The sequence below is a fragment of the Bemisia tabaci genome, chromosome 7 (genome assembly GCF_918797505.1).
Source record: "Bemisia tabaci chromosome 7, PGI_BMITA_v3".
Lineage (NCBI taxonomy): Eukaryota > Metazoa > Arthropoda > Insecta > Hemiptera > Aleyrodidae > Bemisia > Bemisia tabaci.
This window is the reverse complement of record NC_092799.1, coordinates 21,576,705-21,597,609: the sequence shown is the minus strand read 5'-3', so window position 1 is coordinate 21,597,609 and position 20,905 is coordinate 21,576,705. Positions and strand designations below refer to the sequence as shown.

General features: G+C 37.1%; 1 protein-coding gene across 2 annotated transcripts; it reads left to right on the top strand.

The window, feature by feature from the left end:
- The first annotated feature begins 1,175 nt into the window (after nt 1-1,175).
- On the top strand, nt 1,176-20,521 carry LOC109029678 (uncharacterized). Of its 2 annotated transcripts, none has more exons than XM_019040256.2 (11): nt 1,176-1,383; nt 2,868-3,239; nt 3,977-4,181; nt 4,913-5,088; nt 6,048-6,257; nt 10,223-10,433; nt 11,419-11,629; nt 12,507-12,675; nt 13,598-13,717; nt 14,320-14,505; nt 16,606-20,521. In XM_019040256.2, exons 1-10 carry the CDS (start codon nt 1,333-1,335, stop codon nt 14,470-14,472), a joined length of 1,878 nt encoding a protein of 625 aa, XP_018895801.1. In that variant the 5' UTR covers nt 1,176-1,332; the 3' UTR covers nt 14,473-14,505; nt 16,606-20,521. The 2 variants fall into 2 exon arrangements, with proteins under 2 accessions (XP_018895801.1, XP_018895800.1); XM_019040255.2 differs by having other exon boundaries at nt 1,177-1,383; nt 2,868-3,407.
- Nucleotides 20,522-20,905: the final 384 nt, after the last annotated feature.

Sequence of the window (20,905 nt, the reverse complement as noted above, 5' to 3'; positions counted from 1 at the left end):
GAACTTTCTGGCAATTTTCACCCTACTTTTGGGCGTTGTTATTACTCAGTCTCACAACGTTTGCAGAGGTAGAACACACTTCTATGCTCCGTCACTAATGAAGTAGGACCTCGGTTATCCGCGGTCGAATTATCCACGATCAATACGTCCATTTGTGGTGCTTACGGTCCCAATTATCGCGGATAACCAAGGTCAGGGTCTGGATCGCGGTTCTATTTTTACTCAATTTTGAGTGTTCGTAGACCAAGGTTTCTTTTCTTTGGACGAGGACATATTAATATACTTAGGCATTCACCGCCGTGAGGGTGGGTAAAAATTCAATAAACTTATTGGAACAAATATGATTAAGAATATTTGTCATGTAATTTAATTTTTTGACGGCATTTCTTGGCTACCAATGGAGCAACCCCTCCTTTTCCCATAATTTTTACGCTACAAATTTTTAAAACCCTAGGGAAAGGGGGGCGTGGAGCTGTATTACGGGTGCCTTACGAGAAGGGAGGGAGGGATTTGAAATTTGAAAAAAAGCTCTTCCATAAGTTATGGACGGGCCCTGAGGCATAGACAGCCAATCAGACACCTGCCTCGAGGGGGCTGACACACGGGGGAGGGGCGAGCAGGGTCAGATTTCGGCTCGCGATTTTGGGGGCGTTGTAGCTGAGCGCGCTAAAACTCAGCTTAATGAGATTGATTTTTCTTTCCGCGCGCCCTCCAATCCGCCCTCCCTCACGCAAGAGCCCCAGTCCCTCCCCCTTTCAAATCCTCGGAGCACTGGATGGAAAAAGACCGCCTCATCCTGGCTTGGCCGCTACTTCTACGCTGACAATGACGGTTTTTTTCCAAGGGGAAGTAGGCCGCGGCTCTCATACTGACGATAGAAATATGTTGGGGAAGGGCATCCGCCAGTTGGACTACCAATCAGCATTTATAGTTTAGCGGGTCCCTCTTTCCTGCCTTCTAGTTGTCAGTCGGTTAACTCCACCCAGAAAGTAGTTCTCTCATTCATACAGCCGCAGAAAAGTAATCTTAAAATAAAATGATGTTTCAAACATTCCGATCATTTTTCTCTTAGCTGAAATTTGAAGAAAAAATAACCTTTAATCCTCAAATTGTCTCCAAGTTACTTTTAGATTCGAGGAAACCGCTCTCTATCGATCAGCGGATGAATACATTCGAAACCGCTTCCGCTACAGGATGTGGGCCGTGATGAGACGGAACTGACAGGAGTTCAATGTTTATTTACGTTCGGTGAACGAATCGCGAAGTTTTTATGTATCTTCGTTTATAAAGTGTGTTATAATGTGTCTGTGACAGTGACTGTATTGCGCTAAGATGTCAATGCCCAAGATTAAAACGGAACCTGATTTGGATAACCAAAATTTCGTAAGTAATGTTCCCTCTATCATGTGGCGCACTTCTCCAAACTGGGAGGAGAAATGGGAGTGTTTTTCTTCGAAACACCTCTCAGAAAATTTAGGCGTGTTTGTGACTTTGGAGGGTTGAATCAGATTCCTGTGTTATCATGAATGATGCGCTCTAAATGACAAGCTTATCAGTTGCGATTGAAATACGATTTTTGTCTTACTGGCAATCTCGAATGTTGCTATTGAGTCAATGCTTGAGTTTGATGGCTGAATAATGCTAATGGCCACTGTTCAAGGGCTGAGGTACAGGATATGAGTTGCAGTTTAAGGTCCAAACTAGTTGATTATTCATGACGAAGCTACTTAGCATTTCAAATTTTCTCCTCTTTTTTGACATCAGGCACTTCACCTCTTATCCTAAGTGAAAAATGATTCAAAAAGGGATGAGTAAGTTCAGTATCTAAACAAGCAATACTGAATGACCGATTATGAAACTTTGTGCAAAGCTGAACTGCAGTCGAAAGTTAAGATTAGCAGTACTGTCTTTACGAAGGTGAATCCTGATTTCAACTCACCTCTTGTAATACAGTTGAAACAAGCTTATTCCCTAGTCTAAATATGCTACCCACTTCCGGTTAGCTGAGAAGCATTGAAACCTAGGGCCATTTCATCGATTTGTCAATTACTTCTTCTTTTGATGTGGGTCGCAAGCACTTGCCTGTCATACGAATCTCAATCTAAATGCAGGGAACCCAATCTATTGCGTTCCATACATTTCATTGACTTCAAAGAAGCCCTCTAGACGATGCCTCTTTAAATTTTAGGTTATGTTGCGAATTATCAATTATTAATAATCCTCATTCTGGTTTATTACTGATATGGAAAAAAACTAGTGGGCCTTACTTTTTCATCTATGAGTTGCCTTATATGCAATGAACTGGGTTTCAACAGCTTCTCAAGTGCGGAAAATATGAAATTTTGGGAATGTTTTGCCACTGATCAAAAAACGAGTAGCATCCGAGAGGCTTGAGATTAAGTAAAATTGCATACAACTTGCTGGCCACCGCTGAAAAGTGGTCAGTGTATTTCAGTGGAATGCTCGGATTACACTCAAGAGACCTAGAGAAAAAAGTAACCCGGTTAATGGCAGTTTATCAGGTTCGATTGCTGGTTTGATGGGAAGATGAGCCCTGTATGTACACCAAATCGTAATCCGTTGACTTTGGTTACTGAGTTCTTTGTCAATTAGAAAAATGCATTTCAAGTAATGGGACCCCAAATAATCAGCAATAATCAATGCAGCATAATCAAGTAAGAAAATTGAGTCTGTCACTAGTATATCTAGCTTTTTCCTCATCGTCATCCGCCCCTGACATGACTCAGCGAGAATATTGAATTACTTGTTTACCTTTGATTCACTGCTTACAATGCAGTTTTTGCTAACTTGTATTGTAGCTTTCTTCTTGTTAAAGGATTAATTTTCTTTAATTTTTTTGTTTCAAGCGGTCCTCCACATCTCCCCAAATAGTCAAAACATCATCGCCTCAACAAGTGCGGCCCATCGTCAGTGCTACGGTGCTATCAAATGCTGTCTTTCAGCAGTTACAGCAGCAGCAGCAACAACAACAGCAGCAGCAACAACAGCAACAGCAACAACAGCAGCAGCAGCAACAGCAGCAGCAGCAACAACAGCAACAGCAGCAGGACAGCAGTCAAGATGAGGAAGAAAACTCGGCCGATAGTAACCCCATGTCTCCAATGGAAGACCGAGACCCTTTATCAAGCAATAGCCCTCAGCAACAGATAATATCCCTCGGAGGATTAACTAATGTTATACCGATTCAACAAGTTGGTAGTAAAGATAATAGTAACCAGGTAGCGAATTCTAGTCCACATCAAATTATATCGTTAAGTAACCTGCAAAATTTAATACCAATCCAACAAATAGCGGGGAAAGACGGAAAAACATTTGTGTCAACAGCAGGGCAAAATGTTTCACCAGGGGTTGTGTCAATTCAAGGAGTTCCTACTCAGCTTCTCCAGGTATGTAACCCTGAAAAGAAGCAGATACCTCCCTTGCAGTTTTGCTTTTTTAAATGTTGATTCAAAGCTTTAATACTATGAAGACATCTCTTGCTCTGAGAGCAACCTTTTTCTGAGTATTTGCAATTTACAATCAGAAGTTTTTCATCTTCAACTCGCAGTCCCTCACCTGCAATTAATTACTGGATATTGATCAAATAATTTACTAAGAATAATTAAATAATAATATAATTAAATAATTTAATAATAAGAAGAAAAAATTTGGTTCAAAATCTTAGTATGCTGTACCCTTGATCTTTTGGAGTTTTCCAGAGTTTCAGCTTTATCAGGTTGTTTTTTCAGAATTTTAATAAGTATGCACAAAGCTCAACGTTCATCCAAAAAGAAAAGTTTAAGTACCCAAAAAGAAGATATTCAAAATTTTGAAAATAATTTAGAGTTTTAAAATTTTTTTAAAAAAACAAAAATCCAACAAAGTAAAGTTTGAATGAGCTCAAGGAAATTCACGCAAAAAGTCAGAAGCAACTGGTATTTAAAAATCTTACCACATACTCTTTTCTTTATTCCAGCAAAATGGCGGCGCACAAATTTTATCAGCTGCTGCGGGCAATGGACTAACTTACGTCCAGCCAACGCAAACAGTTACTGTCGATGGCACAGAAACGTTTTTCATTCCTGGTGCTCAACAACTTATCAATCCTTCTGCTGCCCAAATGCTGCGGTCGGCCAATCTACTTCATAGTTTAGGTGGTCAAACAATTCAATTACAAACTGGTAAGTGAATTTAATTATCTTCTCTCATCGCTACCTACAATATTTAAAATGGTGTCTACTTATTCCTTAATGGGTAAGGCAGCTCTATCATTCATACTGCAATGCTATGTGGCTCCAGGGAGACAAAAAACGTTGTGAAAAAAAATGTCATGGAATGAGAAGACCATTATAACTGATCTTTACAGTGAGGAGGCTGGCAAACTTTTTTTTTTTTTTTTTTTTTTTTTTTTTTTTTTTTTTTGCAACATTGTGGTAATTTACACTCAATTACAGAGCCTTTGAAAGGTCATTACTTTGAAATTTCTGAAAGAAAAGGAGCTCTTATTTCCTCCTGGACTTTAATTTGACAGGAAATGTGAGGAAAAGGGAGGAAATATCCAACGAGAAAAAAGATAAAATCTTTCTTCCTCTTTGTCCTCTTTAGCCCATCACTATTCACCCTCGTTTATAGAAATATTTATCTGAAAATAGCTAGAATCACTTAAAAGGTTGAGCAGTAGAATCAAAAATAATAGTTGAGTTCTCCTTTCAAGGGTTTGTGCTGAAAATCCCACTGGATTTAAATGCTCTCTGGTAAGCACAGATTGATCTTAAAACAATGGTACAGTCCGTTTAAATGTCATGCCTCTTCTAATTACTGCTCTGACGCTACAAAATCCAAGCCTAAAATTGAAAGGTCAAATTGAGTTATCATTCATACCTACTGAATTAATCTTTGCACTCGATTTCAGGGCAAAATATGTGTGTTCAACCTCAAGTAATGCAGTTACAACAAACAGTGCCCGTTCAAGTACCTGTCTCTGCGAATGGGCAAACCATCTACCAAACTGTTTACTTCCCCCTCCAAGCTTTGGCCAGCAATTTTAATAGCCCAAGTCAAGTACAGATGATTCCACAGGTGTCACAGGTAACAAAAACTGCACAGTTAAAGCCTCTTTTCTTGTTTATAAACATCCATGGAAGAAAGAACCCTATGGCAGAAAAACTTAAAATTGAGATGTCATTGGATTGAGATATCACCGTTTGCTCATCGAAGGGTTTTGAGAAAAAAGTATCTGAAGATTTGATTTGCTATGATTAGAGGTTGAAGTGGGATCAGTCTTCAGCTTAAGCTGTCTGAACGGGGTTGCCAGAGTCAGAGAAAAAAGGAAATTTTCAGGCATATATTTAATGAGTTAGGAAAAATCTGGAAATGTCAGGGAAAATGACGAAAGTGTCAAGGAAAAATTGTTAAGTTGGTCTTCATTATTTGCTTTTTAGAATGGATTTGAAACCTTGAAAATAAATTTTGCCTGAAATTCATTTGAAATTATACCTTTTTAACCATCTGGCTTGTCGTCAATTGTCAGAGAATTTTACCAAAATGCGTCAGAAGAATTTATTCTCTAAATTCTATCAAAACTCTGTTAATCTCTTTTCCAATTTAAATTTTTCTTGAGATATACCGCTGTAACTCAAAAGAGTTCCAGATTTTCATTTGGCTGTCATACTACCTATTTAAATCATTGCTTATATAGTATCATAATTCATTTGTATTTACAAAGGAAAGAAAGGAGACATCACTTTGAAATTTTTGAGGAAGAAGGGTTTTTAATATCGAAAAGCCAATTTGAAAAGCAGCAAGGCTAAGAACTTGATCCATCCCTGAACTCAACTTTGTGTTGGATGTGAAAAAATCTAAAAGAGAACTCTACTCAATAACTCTCTACTCAAATAAAAATTAAATATACTTCTGCCATTTTTAATCCCATCCATCCTAAACTTGTCAATCTTAGACCTCAGAAATTATTATACGCATTTTGGAAAAGATAATTCAACAATTAAAATCAGATTTGCTAATTTTTTCGGTTTTCCCCTCTTTTTCAGATTCAGTCACCACAGGTTGCTCAGATTCTCACCCCTTCTGGCCAGATTCAAACTGTACAACTAGCCCAGTTGCCGAGCCAACAAAATCAGCTCATAGTCCAAGCTAGCCCCACGAATCAAACTAGTACTAATAATGCGAATGTTGCCACAAGTAGTGCCACAACAAGTATGGGAGCCACATCAACAGGCTCACCTTCAGTTACGGTGCAGGTAAATACATTTATATTCTGAAAAGGTTGAATGGAACAAAGGCAAGAAATCTTCGCAGGGTTGCAGATAACTTATACCCTTTTTTTGGTTTAATTTGTACCTAATTTTTTGGGAAAACCAAAAAGTTCATCACAAAATTTATCAATGTCTTCTCTAGGGGGAGAAGAAGCTAATCAAAATCCAACGAATCAAAAGCCAGGGCCGGATTTACCAATAGGCTAACTAGGCTATAGCCTAGGGCGCAACATTCTGAGGGGCGCAAAATTTTTGAGAATTTATTCAAAAACGTGACTCATTAAAAATGTCTACGTTGCGGTTGACAAAATTTCCTTCGCGTGTCATAAGCACACGGCCACGGGGTACTAGCTACTACTCGGGCAAAGGCGCAACGAAAAGAATGGACTGATAAAACTCGTGCGGTTCTGCTGGCGATGGCTAGTTCCGGCCCGCCGGGCATTTCTCTGGCCAGGCACCCTAGCCTGGCGCAGCCGATCCGGCGAGGCGGCTCACAACCGGAGATTTGATCCCTTTGGTCTCCGTCATAAAACACCAACTTATCAGTTATCTTGGCTCCGGTTCTTCACTCTGCAATATTTTGAGTCAGCAATGAGCTGACTTTGATAAAATTCTTTTTACATGACTAAATGGAGCTTATGTTTCTCAAGTCCCCAGCTTGTACGGGGCGCGGGTGGATCAGACTTAGTTGTCGTTGGATGTCCGTGGTGCCAAGTGAAAAGCCCACCGCCCCGCGCCGTGACCGTCAAAATGAGTTCTAAACCTAGTGGAAGCGAATTCAAAAAGAGAAGAGAGGCCCGGGCAAAAAATGAAGCCGAGGTTTTAAAGAAAGTGCCTAAAATTTCAGCTTTTTTTGGCAGTGATGATAAAAGCAAATGCGATCCCGTAACAGAAAAGCCCGATAACAGCGATCGCGACGTTCCTTTAACAGTTGATCCTGGTCCCAGCACACGTATATCGGGTGATAACGAGAGTGACAGTGTAAAGAGTGTCGGAGACTCGGCGGAAAAACTCGAAAGTGATATTGAATCGGGGGAGAATTTGATTGGTGCGGTTTTTCTCTCGGATCCAGCGCTGTGGAAAATCGATGAAAATCTTCGCGATTACGTGGCGGCTCACGGTGTGTCCCAAAACTGTGGCGTAGATTTCAGTGCATCGAAAAGACTTTATCCAGACCAAGCACGGTATGCCTCAAAAAGTATGTTCACGAGAACATTGCTCAATGGTGAAACCCAAAATCGATCGTGGATGGTGTATTCTAAATCTAAGGGTTGTGTTTACTGCGTTCCTTGTATGTTGTTCGGATCACCCGCGAATTCAGACAGTGTATTTGTGACCGGGTATAATGATTGGAAAAATGCAACCCAGCGATTAAAGGATCATGAAAATTCACGCGGACACAAAACATGTTTAGGAAACCTGAAAGTCCGAGCGAATACGAAAGGACGTGCAGATTCACACCTGCTTGAACAGACGGAAAAGGAAGTAAGCTACTGGAGAGCTTTGTTAAGAAGAGTTGTCGCGGCTGTGAAATTTCTAGCCATTTACGGCCTGGCATTCAGAGGCTCAAGTGAGAAAATTGGAGAAGAATCAAATTCAAAGGGCAATTATCTTGGTTTACTGGAATTTCTATCAGAATTTGACCCGTTTCTTAAAAAGCATATAGACCGTTATGGCACTGTCGGTTCAGGGCACACTTCATACCTATCATCCACAGTCTCTGAGGAATTTATTTTACTCATGGCTCAAAAAGTGAAAACCATTATATTGCAAGAAGCAAAAGATTCTAAGTATTTTGGCATTGTTTTGGATTCCACTCCCGACATTTCACACACAGATGAACTCACTTTCATACTGAGGTATGTGAAAAATGGGGAGCCAGTCGAAAGGTTCCTGTGTTTTTTACCCAACATCGGCCACAAAGCTGAAGAAGTAGTCGAAGCAGTGATAAAGGTGTTCGAGGAGTGTGGTTTGGATGTCTCAAACTGTAGGGGACAATCATATGATAACGCATCGAATATGTCGGGTATTTACTCCGGCGTTCAGGCGCGAATCAAGGAATTATGTTCCCATGCTGAATATGTGCCGTGTGCGGCTCATTCTCTAAATCTTGTAGGTTCCTCGGCTGTCGAGTCTTGTGTTATGGCAATATCGTTTTTCTCTCTCCTGCAAGAGCTTTACAATTTTTTCTCTTGCTCTACGAAACGATGGGAAGTGCTTTGCAAGAATTGCACTCGAGTCCTTCACAGCCTATCCAAAACACGATGGGCAGCTCGACATGATGCTTGTCTTACCCTTGTTAAAGATTGGACTGGAGTAATTAAGTCTCTTGACGAAATTGCCAGTGATGAGCACCAACCAGGCGATACCAGGCATGAGGCACGTTGCCTAAAAGATAAATTGGACTCCTTAGAAACAGCTTTGATGGTCACCATATGGGGAAGTATTTTAGAAACATTCAACAAAGTGAGCAAAAAACTTCAAAGCCAAGCCATAGATCTCGGAGAAGTTAAACGTCAGTACAAAGCTCTTTCCGACTACGTGTCAAATTTGCGTGAAGATTTCGACCGTTTAGAAACTTTGGCGAAGGAAAAATCAAGCGTGACCACTTACAAGTACGACAAACTAAGACGCCCAAAGCGAAAACTTACGTTTGGCGAGTCTCGAGAGGGTGAAGTGTCTTTCAGTGGACGTGAAGATTTCAGAGTTAATACATTCAACGTGATATTGGACACTTTGAGCGTAGAGTTACGTAAACGGGCTGATAAGTACGATGATCTCCACTCCACTTTCGGCTTTTTTGAGGATATCGACCTACAGCAGGATTCCGCTATTATTTCAAACAAAGCTGCTGAGCTTGTAGCCTTATATCCTAATGATCTTGAACCAACATTAGTTGATGAATCATTGCACCTTAAAGCCTTCCTGATCCAGTGTGGCTCGTCTTTGTGGGAGAAGAAAGGCGATAAACTGATAAAGAAAACAACAAGTCTACGGGGACTTTATAAATTTCTATATGACAGCGATGTTTTGGAAATTTACCCAAACGTCGACATAGCCCTCCGCATGATTCTGGCTACACCCGTAACCAACTGTTCTGCAGAGCGCTCCTTCTCTACCTTGCGTCGGGTCAAGAATTACCTCCGGTCAACGATGGGAATGGCTAGACTAACGGGACTTGCTCTACTTACTATTGAGCAGCGCATCACAGGCCAGATTGATTATGAAGACGTAATCGATGATTTTGCAAACAAAAAAGCAAGAAAGAAGCCACTGTAAAATAGTGAGTAAAGAGAATTTTTTTTTTTTTTTTTTTAATTTAACGAGTCTTTTCTTACTTCTTATTTGCAAACGTAATCGTACCTCAGAAATGTTGAAAATCGTGTTTCTATAAAGGTGAATTTGAACATTTTCCTGACACCTAACATCCTCCTTCAGATCTGTAGGGGAGGGACGTCTGGGGACCCCCCCCCCCCACCCCCACGAGAGTGCCTACTTTTAGGGGCGCCACCCTAAGTTTAGCCTAGGGCGCTAAAAATGTAAATCCGGCCCTGTCAAAAGCTAACAGTCAAGTTGACTTGGCAAGTCAATGCCTGAAGATAAATTCAGCCAATCAGCAAAAATGGTTTCCCCTTCCTGGCTACATCAGCGGCGCCTGCCAAAAATTTTGTTTCGAACAAGTTTAATTTTTGGCAATTTCTAAAGGCAGTTTTTTTGCTATTTAGGGTTAAAAAAATCTGAAAAATTCCTAAGAGCTTAGTTCACTTTATATTTTCCGGAAATTAAGTAAAAAAAATTAGTGCCACCGACCCATTTTCTTGATTGTGGGTTGCTGTCAGTGACATCCATAAAACTTTTTGGCAACCTCACTACATTGTTGCTGTTTCCTACCTCTTTATTTCAAGCTCTATCAAGCTGTTTCTTTCATGCGTATTTTCTTTTTGTTTCAGCTATCAAATATATCACAGCTATCTAATCTCTCAAATCTCTCCAACCTTTCTAATCTGAATATTCAAACAGTGAATATTCCTGGGTTGGGTAATGTGCAGCTTTTACCATCTACGGATCTACCAGTGGGAGCGCAACAACAATTGGGCATTTCTCAATCCCCCACGGGACCTGTTGTTGTCACACCCAGGCCTCAAAATATTCACTTTCTGTGTAAGCTTAACTCATTTGTCATTATGAATCTTTTTTATCTTCTTCTTCATTTAAATCAGTCTTTTTAAACAAAGGACTTCCTTAACCTATTGACTTATGATTTAATTTGACCCTGTTGGGTCAGGAGTCACGATTTAATTTGGCAAAAATCAGTAGCTTTGAACACTTAAAAATAATCCAAAAATTCCTTCTCTGAGAGTAAGATTCGACACAATAAGCATTCAAAATACAATGTTTGAGAAAAATGGTGAAAACTTTGAACCAAATGATTTCTTTATTGTAGTTTTTTCTTATCAAAGTCGCGAAAATCGCAAAATTAGCGATAATCAGAGAATTTTGAGGTTATTTCATGTTCAAACGCACAGTTTATTAATATAAAAATCCCGTATCAAAATAAGAAATTACCGCACACAATAAGTCATAGGGTAGTCACATTGCTCATATAAACATTGACAAGAATGCAATCTACTGGAGAATCGCCGAACTAACGCAAACAATCGGCAGACGGCTCTGAGCCGTCTCTTCAGATCTGGCCCAGCGCAGTGCGGACGGCTGGGAGCCGTCAGTTTAGGTCAATGGGTTAACATCCAAACTAATTTTCCATGCGTATAATCTTTAGGTCAGTAAAATTTGTTTAAGGCAGTAGCAAAAATCGGGACCAAAATGACACCAGCTGTCTGATAATTGAAATTGATAGACATAGCAGCAGACAAAGTAGACAAAGGGAACTTGAGTCACAGCATCACCAAGTGTAGAAGTATTTCCTTAATAGTTCCCAAATTCAGAGCTTACCACTAGATATAATCCCCTCAAATATATTCACATAGGATCAAATACCATTATTTCCAATTTCGTCAATTGAGTAGGAAGGGTTAAAGCTTTCAGTAGAATTAGTCCAAGAAAATGTAGGTTGCGACTAAAATTTACTAACATCTTCAAAAATACGAAATGCAGCGCTTTAATTGCTATTTTGTTTATGTTTTAGCACCAGGTCAACAAATTCAGCAAGATCCCAACGATCCAAATCGGTGGCAGATCATAGGCTTTAATACCCAAAATGCAAATACAGTTCAAGTTCAACCTGAGGTCTTGTCAGCTGCCTCGACACCAGTTCCTGAAGAAGATTCTGTAGATGAAAAACCCAGAACCAGAAGAGTTGCTTGCACCTGTCCCAATTGTTGTGAAGGTGGAGGAAGGTTAGGACTCTCAATTTTTATTTATTGAAACCTGGATGCCATTTTTTTTAACCTTTCAGTGAACTTTCACTCTTCGAAATATCTACTTGAGAATGCGCAGCTACTGAATTTTTGTCCTTCTCCAGTAATAGTGAAATAAGGAAAATCATTTTCCAATTTCATGTTTTTTTTTAAATTTCACTGTTGACAATATTTTTTCTTGTTTTCTAAAATGAGTTTTGAGCTTAAATGATAATTGGATTTTATTAGGGGTTTATTGATACTCCCAGCATCTTCCAAAAAAATCCCTTCCATTTTGTTAATCATAAATTTTATGCATTGATAACATTAATTTTCTTGATCGTTATGTGATCTCACATGTTGAAAAAATTGTGTCAGAATCAATAAAATACAAGTAGTTTATAGGAAAAAGTGATATAATGGCAAGGATTTTAAGAAATACCCCAATAAGATGAATTTTTGGGGGTGCAAGCAATGAGCAAGGAAAAAAGCAGGGGAAAAGCAAGGGTTATAGCGCATGTCAGCAAAACTTTAGTCCAATTACAAAAATTGAATTAAAGTTTAACTGCATGTATTAACAGGAAACGCTAGGCCATGCCGGTTCAATCACAAGTGGAGAACAGAAATATATGTTCTCCAAATTTTTCAATAGTTCACAAATTTCGCTTACTGTGAAAGAACGATGAAAATTTAAAATACGATAAATAAGCATAGTCACCGCCAAAGAGAGAGGACCCTTTAAAAGTTGCCTTGACCAAGAAGTAAGTAAGGAAAGTTAGAGCTAAATTTTGTGATTTCAGTTTTATCTGTTGATTGGAAGTGGTTTTCCCCTTTAAAGTTTTTCTAATTTATTCGTTTCTTTTTTTCCTCTAAGCAGATCATCAGATAAGAAAAAAGTTCACATATGCCACATGATTGGATGTAATAAAGTATATGGAAAAACATCTCACTTAAGAGCACATTTAAGGTGGCACACTGGAGAAAGACCTTTTGTTTGCAATTGGCAGTATTGTGGGAAACGTTTTACGCGATCCGACGAGCTACAGGTAAATATTCTCTATGTTCATTACTGTCACTTCACTTTTTTCTCTTGCGTTATGACTTTCTTTGAACATAGTTAATCTTACTTACTGTTCAATTAAAGGTGGGCACTTTACCTTCGCACCATATTAATGCCATTTAGACAATTGAACAGGAATCAGGTAAATTGCATTTTCTTTTGCTTAATTTGCTCTCATGTCTCCCTATTTTAAACTGAAGACTTAGCAACTTAATTTTTCAAAACTCTTTTCTTCCTGATCGTGAAGACTCACAAAATTTTAAAGTGTAATGTTGATTCAATTTCTGTCAAAAAATAAGAGAGGAGAGATGAAATTAATAATGGACCTGTTGTGGGCTGATTATCAAAATTGATAGACAAAGTGGTAGACAATGAAGAAGAAGGGAAAATGGAGTGATCCCGTCGGTTGAAAAGAGTGGGTGTCATAGACATAGCGGGAAAATGATGCACTAACAATGGGGTCTCTTGTGGGTTGCCGTTATTTAGTCTATAGCTTACCTCTTCTATCTATTGCAACCACCTGCTTCCACCAATAGTAGCACCCCATTTTCTCTTCATCTTCTTCATCTATCGCTTTGTCCATGATCTTGTCACTGGTCGGGGTAAGAAACAAAGCAATACAGAGCACGTTTTTTCACTATAATTTCATGCTAAACTCGTCAAACGTATCAAAATTTTCAAAATTAACTCACCAGTTAAACTTAAATGTTCGTAGTTTACATTAAAAAAAGTAAATTCAAATTTTCCGCTTGAGAAAAAAACCATATTCAACAAGGCCCGAATTAGGCGTTGAAAGTGATCTGTGCGTTACTTCAAACTTAGATGTCTTTGCTTTTGTTTCAATTGTGACTTTGTCCTTGTTCTCTAATGTTTCATGAAGCAAGTGTAATGTTTCGTTTCTTTTGCAGAGGCACAACCGAACGCACACCGGAGAGAAACGATTCCAATGTCCAGAGTGTAATAAGAAATTCATGCGCAGTGATCATTTACAAAAGCATGTTCGAACGCATCAAAAACAAAGAGTCATTGTAAGTTTCAATGAAGTTTTTTCGTATTTTCCACTGCATCTGATTTGCATCAAGCAGAAATAGTTGCAGTTCTAAGATCATAATTCATGGAAAATGACAATTTTTCTTCTCAGATGCCTGCAGATCTCTGCAGCTCAAATGTTTTCACATCAATCCCAGCATTAACGATCAAAAACCCGATGCTGTAGTGATTGTTTCGTCTAATTCATTTATAATATTAATCATACAAATTGCTGTCATGTACAAAAATAATCACCTAATCACAGAACACCAACAATTCACGTTTATAGAGTTCCAATTGAACGACACCATTTTGGATTTCATAAAATGAAAAGAAACTGAGATGTGGATAAATTTCTCTAATTTTACTGAAGCACTTTTCAGCTCACTCCATCATCAGAGCAGTATGAAAAATCTTGAGCACAAACATATTCGCAGTTTGGAATTTCACATCACTAATTTATCGATTGCTAACGAACAATATCGCCTATCTGCAAACTACAAGGAGAAAACAAACGAAATTTCCTTTGTGGTCATTGTTGAAGACACTCTATTTTCCAACTTTTCTTTCATTTGTCTTAATTTTTCTGAATTTTCTGCAGGAAGCGGCAACTTCAACACAGCCAGCATCGCAAGACGAAAGCTCTTCAAATGAGGAAAAGATGATGATCATCCAGACTGATTCTAATGATAAAATTCTAATGATTCAGACGGACCCTGATCAAAATCAGGAATTGACCATAGTCGGTATTTAACTACCTCAATAGTTTCATGACAAAAATACCAAGGTAAGTTAACTTTTTTTTACATAGTTATCCATTAGCCGCAGTAATGGGTCACTAAACCTTGTTTATTTTATTGAATATTCTGAAAGTTCTATGTGAGTGGATAACGTGGTGATTTTTCCGCATTTTTACGGAGCCGAAATCGCGGAAAAAAACGCTTTTGAAAAATCTAAAAACTGCAAGACATTTCAAACGCACCCGAATGGCGGGAAACTGACGGTGTTGATGTACTGCGGTAGTCATATTGCAGTCTCCTCTCGTTTTCCTCTGATGTTTGTTAAAATAAAACGTAATTCAATGTGGAATTGTTGCTTGTTTATTACAGCTAACATATGAATGAGATTCGAGTTTTGAATTCAAAATATATAATTTCGACTTTAGTATTGTTCTCATATACGAAGAGTAGATAGACATTTGACTGACGTTGTGGAAACCCGTGCCCGTCTCTGATTGGTGCCGGATGACATCATTCGGTGCGGCGCGAAACCGGGGCGTTTTAAATTTGCGTATAAGTTGAGCAATCGCATTTCTTGGTAATTGAGTTGCTTGTTCGCGTTTTTAATGTTCGCATCGTGTTATATGCGTCATTTTCCTTTAGAAAACTATATTCGCAAGTCAAAATTCGTTCATGGTTTAGTGACCCATTAGCCTCCTCTTGCACCACTAATAGAACTACAGATCAGGCGTTGCAAATCATATTTATTTTTGTTACGAGTTCTGTAGAAAGACAAGATATGTCAACATTTACCTGTCTTCTTGAGTAGTGTTGATTTTACTCCAGGAAGTATCCAACAGCTCTTGGGTAATCCCACAATAGACCTCTCGACTAGGGAATAATTTACTTTCTGTAAGGCCTGTTTTCAAGGAAATATCCTCTTTGCTTCAAATGACACTAAATGTATGTACCAGAATACAATTTACACAGTCTTTTTCTTCTAAAACTATAAATGTTTTGTTAATAAAAAGAAAAAAAAAGCTATTTGACATTTTAGGTATTTTTAAATAGAGATGAAGATGCACGATTTTCACAACACTAATGGGCCTGCTGCAAACTTTTGCTACAACAAAAATGAGAGTCCTCTCTTATAGAAAATGTCTCAAAAATCATGATGAATTCATTGACAAAGTGTGAAATGCACTTTTAATGTCACAATCTGTGCAAGAAATTTGCGTTTTTTAAGCTTCCTACTTCCAAAACGACACTACGGTACAGGTGAACATTTCGTAAGAGGAGTTGCTCCATCCAATCCTTGCGCGCTAGGATGCTACAAAATATTCAGTATGGCTGACGCTTACGCGTGCAAATCGTGAGAAAGCACCATGGCTTTCATGAACGGACAAAAAATGTAAGTATTAACAAGCTAGTTGATCAAATCTGGTCTTGTAATCTGTATTTTGGCAGGTCGGCGTAGGCCATGTTAAAAATTACGTAGCACCCCAGTGCAGAAGTGTTTGATGGCACGACTGCTCTAACAAAACGTTACTATTCTGTAGTATCATTTTTGAAGCAGGAAGCTTAAAAAAAACGTAAATTTCCTATGCAGACTGTGAAGTTAGGAGTGCACTCCACACATTGTGGATGTGCTCCTTGTGTTTTTTGAGCCATTTTCTGTAAGAATCAATTATTCTTTTTGGTCTAGTAGAAGTTTCCAACAGGCCCATTCTCTTTTGCCAAGTGCAATCCATTCTATCTTTGATAACATTCCTCAATAGTGAATAAATTTGGTAAAATGACATTGTCATTCTAGTAAGATCTGAATTTAACGGGTCGATTTTCCAGTCCCTTCAAGGGTTTCAAGCTATTTGAATCAACAGCAGCCCGATTGTTGAAACTTTAACTGGTTATGTCGGCAAAATAAGACAAGGCATTTGCAATGTATAATGTATCGATTTTTTATTCTTGTCATGCCGACATAAATTTCAACAATCAGGCTGCAGAGTCTGTTATTTAATGGATCAATTCGTCAGTCTCGTGAAATCAATAAATCAAGGTCTTATTGTCATTGTTTTTTGTGTAAAGTAGGAATTAAGTGCTTAAAGCAAGCAAGTTATTTTTTGTCTTCCGGCTTCAGTATTAATTTGCTTGTTTTTCCGTTTTTTCAGGTTAACTCTTGTGCCAATGGATGATCACCCTTCACGATCCTCTTTCGGTCGATGCCATATTTTTTTTGTCTGTCAGAAATAAGTTGTTCCTATGGAATATAGGGCATTTTTTAATCAAAATATAAAATTTAAAAGGAATGATCAATTTTATACAGTAAAATTTTGTCTTGACTAATCTCTGGGGAGTGGTAAACAAAATGTTTTCGACAGAAGCTTGCAGAAACTCAGCATGTAAACTGCAAGAATTACAGTAGGTGAAGGTGGGTTATGGTAGTTACGAGCTTGTAGCTAGAATTAAAAAGATTGCACACTCAGTGAATATTCCCATTGCCGGAATATTTCTTGGATTGAAATTCGTTACAATCTCACAGGTTAAATTTTATCAGACTTTTTACTCTAAAAAGTAAGGGCTTCTAAGATTGGCGTAAAATTTGCTTTTAAAGGAATTCCTTATTTCAATGTTAGCTGAAACAAAATTTTACTGTGTTCATCGATTTCTGTATAAGCAAATTATTTTCTCAGTACTTATAAGCGTAGAAACCTATTGTCAAATCAAAATTTTGTATGTATCTAGGTACATAGACCAGTTATGTAATACTTTAAGTTGATATGTTTTTATACTTTGTTCTACCTTGTACAGTTTTGTACATAGCTTTAAACTTTAGTTATGTTTCATTGTATATTGTGTTTATAATGTTAGTTTACCTGCATTTGCTTATGTTTTATACGTTTAGTAGTTATTGATTTTTACCATTTTTTACGGTATTAGCCAAAAATTTTAAGTCTATTTCAGAGAAACAAACTTAGATCATACCTTTTATTTAACAGTAGCCCACAACAAATTGCAAATTGCTCTGTTTTTGTGGATACCTTTTAAGAACCCCCTCTTTAGGTGGAGGTAGTTCTTAGGTTTGACTCTTAAGTATTTTTTAATCTGCTGATTATCAACATTTTTTTTTAGAAAGTTCCTGCACTTTTAATTCAAAACAAACAGCATGATTTACGTTACTATAAAATTTTTGTTCAGCGCTATCGGGCCCCATACTGTCGTCTCCTGCAAGAGGGAACATAGCTCGTCTTTACTATTTCAGTATTTCTACGCTTATTTTAGTTGTTTATGAGAGAACCATCGCACAAAGTCTGAAAATTTCAGGCAAATTCGTGTGATAGTTCTCCCATGAAAAGTAAAATGTAAGAATGAAATATGATAAAGCGCAATCGAGATAAATTCCCTCTTGTGGGAAACAACGATACAAGCGTCCATGGATTTTATATGGGGTGTAATGCATCACTCTGCAAGGTATAAGTTAATTTCTATTTCTTTTTTTTCTTTTCTAATTTTTAATGAATTGAATGTGACAATGGCACTAGGAAGAATATTTCAGAGTTGCCATCATCTGCTTAATTTTTAGGCCATCGAGTTTAAATTTTAATGGAAAAGCTTGACTGAAAAGAAGAAAAAGTCAAGAATTATGTTCACAAATTGTCATCCTTGGGATGAATCTTTTGCTTCTGATATATTCTTCTGTGGGCAAAATTTTTTTTAAAACTCCAATTGGGTCCTATAGATAAGTACCAATTGAAACTTTCCAATATCTACAATTTAGAACACTTCATATCTGAGATGAGCTCCTTGTATGTCATTCTTAACGGACATTTTATTTCCTATTGCAGAATATCAGCTTTTTTCGTCCTTTACATTTAATTTCTCTAGCTGCATTTTGAAAAAAAAAAAAAAGGATTCTCCTGCTCATGGCTTTAACATCTAAAAGTTAGTTAAAATTTGAAGACTGTAGAATTACGTCCTGTTTTGTTGCGGATATTAACAGTCAAAGGAGTTGCAGTTCAGTTTTAAAAAACAGCCACAACCGATTTTTTAGAACTCATCAATCCATGTTTTAATGTAGCAAATTTTTGTTTTTGAGGTTTAGCTTTCTTTTTAGCATTTTATGGAAATACTAATTGAGTAATTTTTTTATTTATTTATTGTGAAAAAGACTGAAACGCAGCAGCAAAACAGAAAATTCTCCAAAAAAATATTTGTAAAGTTAAAAAAAAGTCAATGTCAAATTGAATACCTACCTATTCAGACTCATGAAAAAAAAAATTTCCTTCACATTTTATTTGATACATAGACGTTTAAAGTAATACAACTAAAATTGTTATTGACCAAGTCGTGTAATCTGGTTTTTTGATAAATAAAAATAAATTTCCTAAGAACTCTATATTTGAGTCCAAAATTAAAACTCACTCGAATATCTCTTGGATCAATAAAGTCAAATTTTTTTTTTTAAGTCAATTTCACACTTGTTAGGTATTTTAGCATCCTTAGCTGTTTAATGGAAGTGGACCTTAAAGAATTTTTAACGCACTAATTGAGTTAAGATTGATCTTGAAGAAAAGAATTCCGATTAATTTTTTATTGTTGCATGGAATTACTTATATTCTTTGAGTCACAAATAGTACCTGTCCTTCTGTTCATTTTGAAAAATATCGCTTGTTCTTTTTATTTGGCTGAAATGTTTTTGTTTTCATTTTTCAATTATTGACTCTTTAATGAGCTTTAATCTGCATGATTTGCAGCAGGCTTTTAAGTTTAGCATGCTTTCTTGCCATATCAACTGGTTTTTCATGTTCAATCGAATCTAACATTTTCAATCAATCCATGAATTCAATCAATTTATCGATTTAATCAATTAATCAAATGCATTTTTACCTTGTTTCTGTCATTCGCAGTGCCACTATTTCAAAAGATGTTTCACCTTCAATTTTATGCATACAAATTGTTGATGTGAAAAGTCGGGTAGTTCTGATTAATTTGTTTAGGAGAACGTTGAAGAGTCAATGAATTTTTTATTGCTAAATTTGTGGACACATTGTCAATTTATACACTAAAACCATTTCTTTGAAACTTTAGTCAAACTTAGAGGTATCTCATGGCTTTTTCAGACAATTTATCATTGTTAGTTTGCGTAAGTGCAAATTTTACTCACTGTGAATGTGTTCTCTGTTATCTTCAAGGTTAACACTTACAGAAAATGAAAATTGTTTGTCATACTGAAAATTAAGAGCGTTAACATCTTTTGTGTTAATCTACATGGAAGACTTGTCCCAACGATGAGCAAGCTTTACTTTTCATGTATCATTCAAGGTTTAGATTCATTAGTCCTCTCCTAGAACATCTCAAAAATTATTTTGCACAACGCAAACAATGTTTTTTCTCACCGATTTTATTTGTTTGATGACTGAATATGAGTCTTAAGAATTAGATTGATTCATTCCGAGAAAACGAATCACAAGTTAGTCATGGTGCTATTATTGAACGAATGTATTCAGTGGCGTAGCATGGTCTGCGTAGCATGGTCTAGGTATTTTATTTCATACTGCGGGGATTTTTTTTTTCCATGCTATTTATTTTGTTCCATCCAGGAATAATTCATTGATCGTCATACATTATTAGAGTTGGTAAGGAGGAATGATGATCGCAAATATACGCTGAAGCATCTGAAAATTATCGATAGTTTCCTTGTATTATTCCAAATCAGAAACAGTACGGAGAAAAGTAAATGAATACTTTTTTAGACAGCCAGTATAAATGTGTTTCATTTGAGCAGGAAAATATTTATGTAAATTATTAGATTAAGATCAATGATTAAAATTTTACCACCGTGGTCGATTTTCATGAGGTTTAAAAAGGGGTGTGTAGAAAATAGGAAGGGGCGTGGGGTGCTGGAATAGAATAAGGGATATTAACAACCAGCCTTGTTATGCCACTGAATGCATCAGACTCCTAAGAACATGTTAAATTTGTCGCTTGCTAAATCTAACTGAACAAGGGTATCACTAACATCTGAAGTATTACTTAATTTCTTGTTTATCACTGTAAATTGTCAATAAATGCACGGTTTCTTTTTTATTTTATTGTATTTTTCTTTATTCCAAGGATTAATCCTGGATTTTCCCTCTGTAGGGAAGCGTTGCCTAGGCAAAATCCTAAAATCGCATAGCTCGCTCAAAAATTAAGGTATCAAGGTGCAATTTGCTTGAGTTTTTTTAAAAAATTGTTCTTTAATAAAATGATCTCTTTTGGATGCTCTGTCAATTTAAATCTGCCGTTTTACTGTTGTTTCACTTTTTTAATTTCTAAAATTTGGCAAACTTGCAAATTGTTACAGGTCTGATCTTTAGATCTTGAAAAAAATGTGCTCAAGTAATTTTTTTGTATCATTCCGTAATCAGCAACATATGCTCTTGTGGAAGTAATTAGATTGCGATATATGAGGACTTATCTGTAACAATA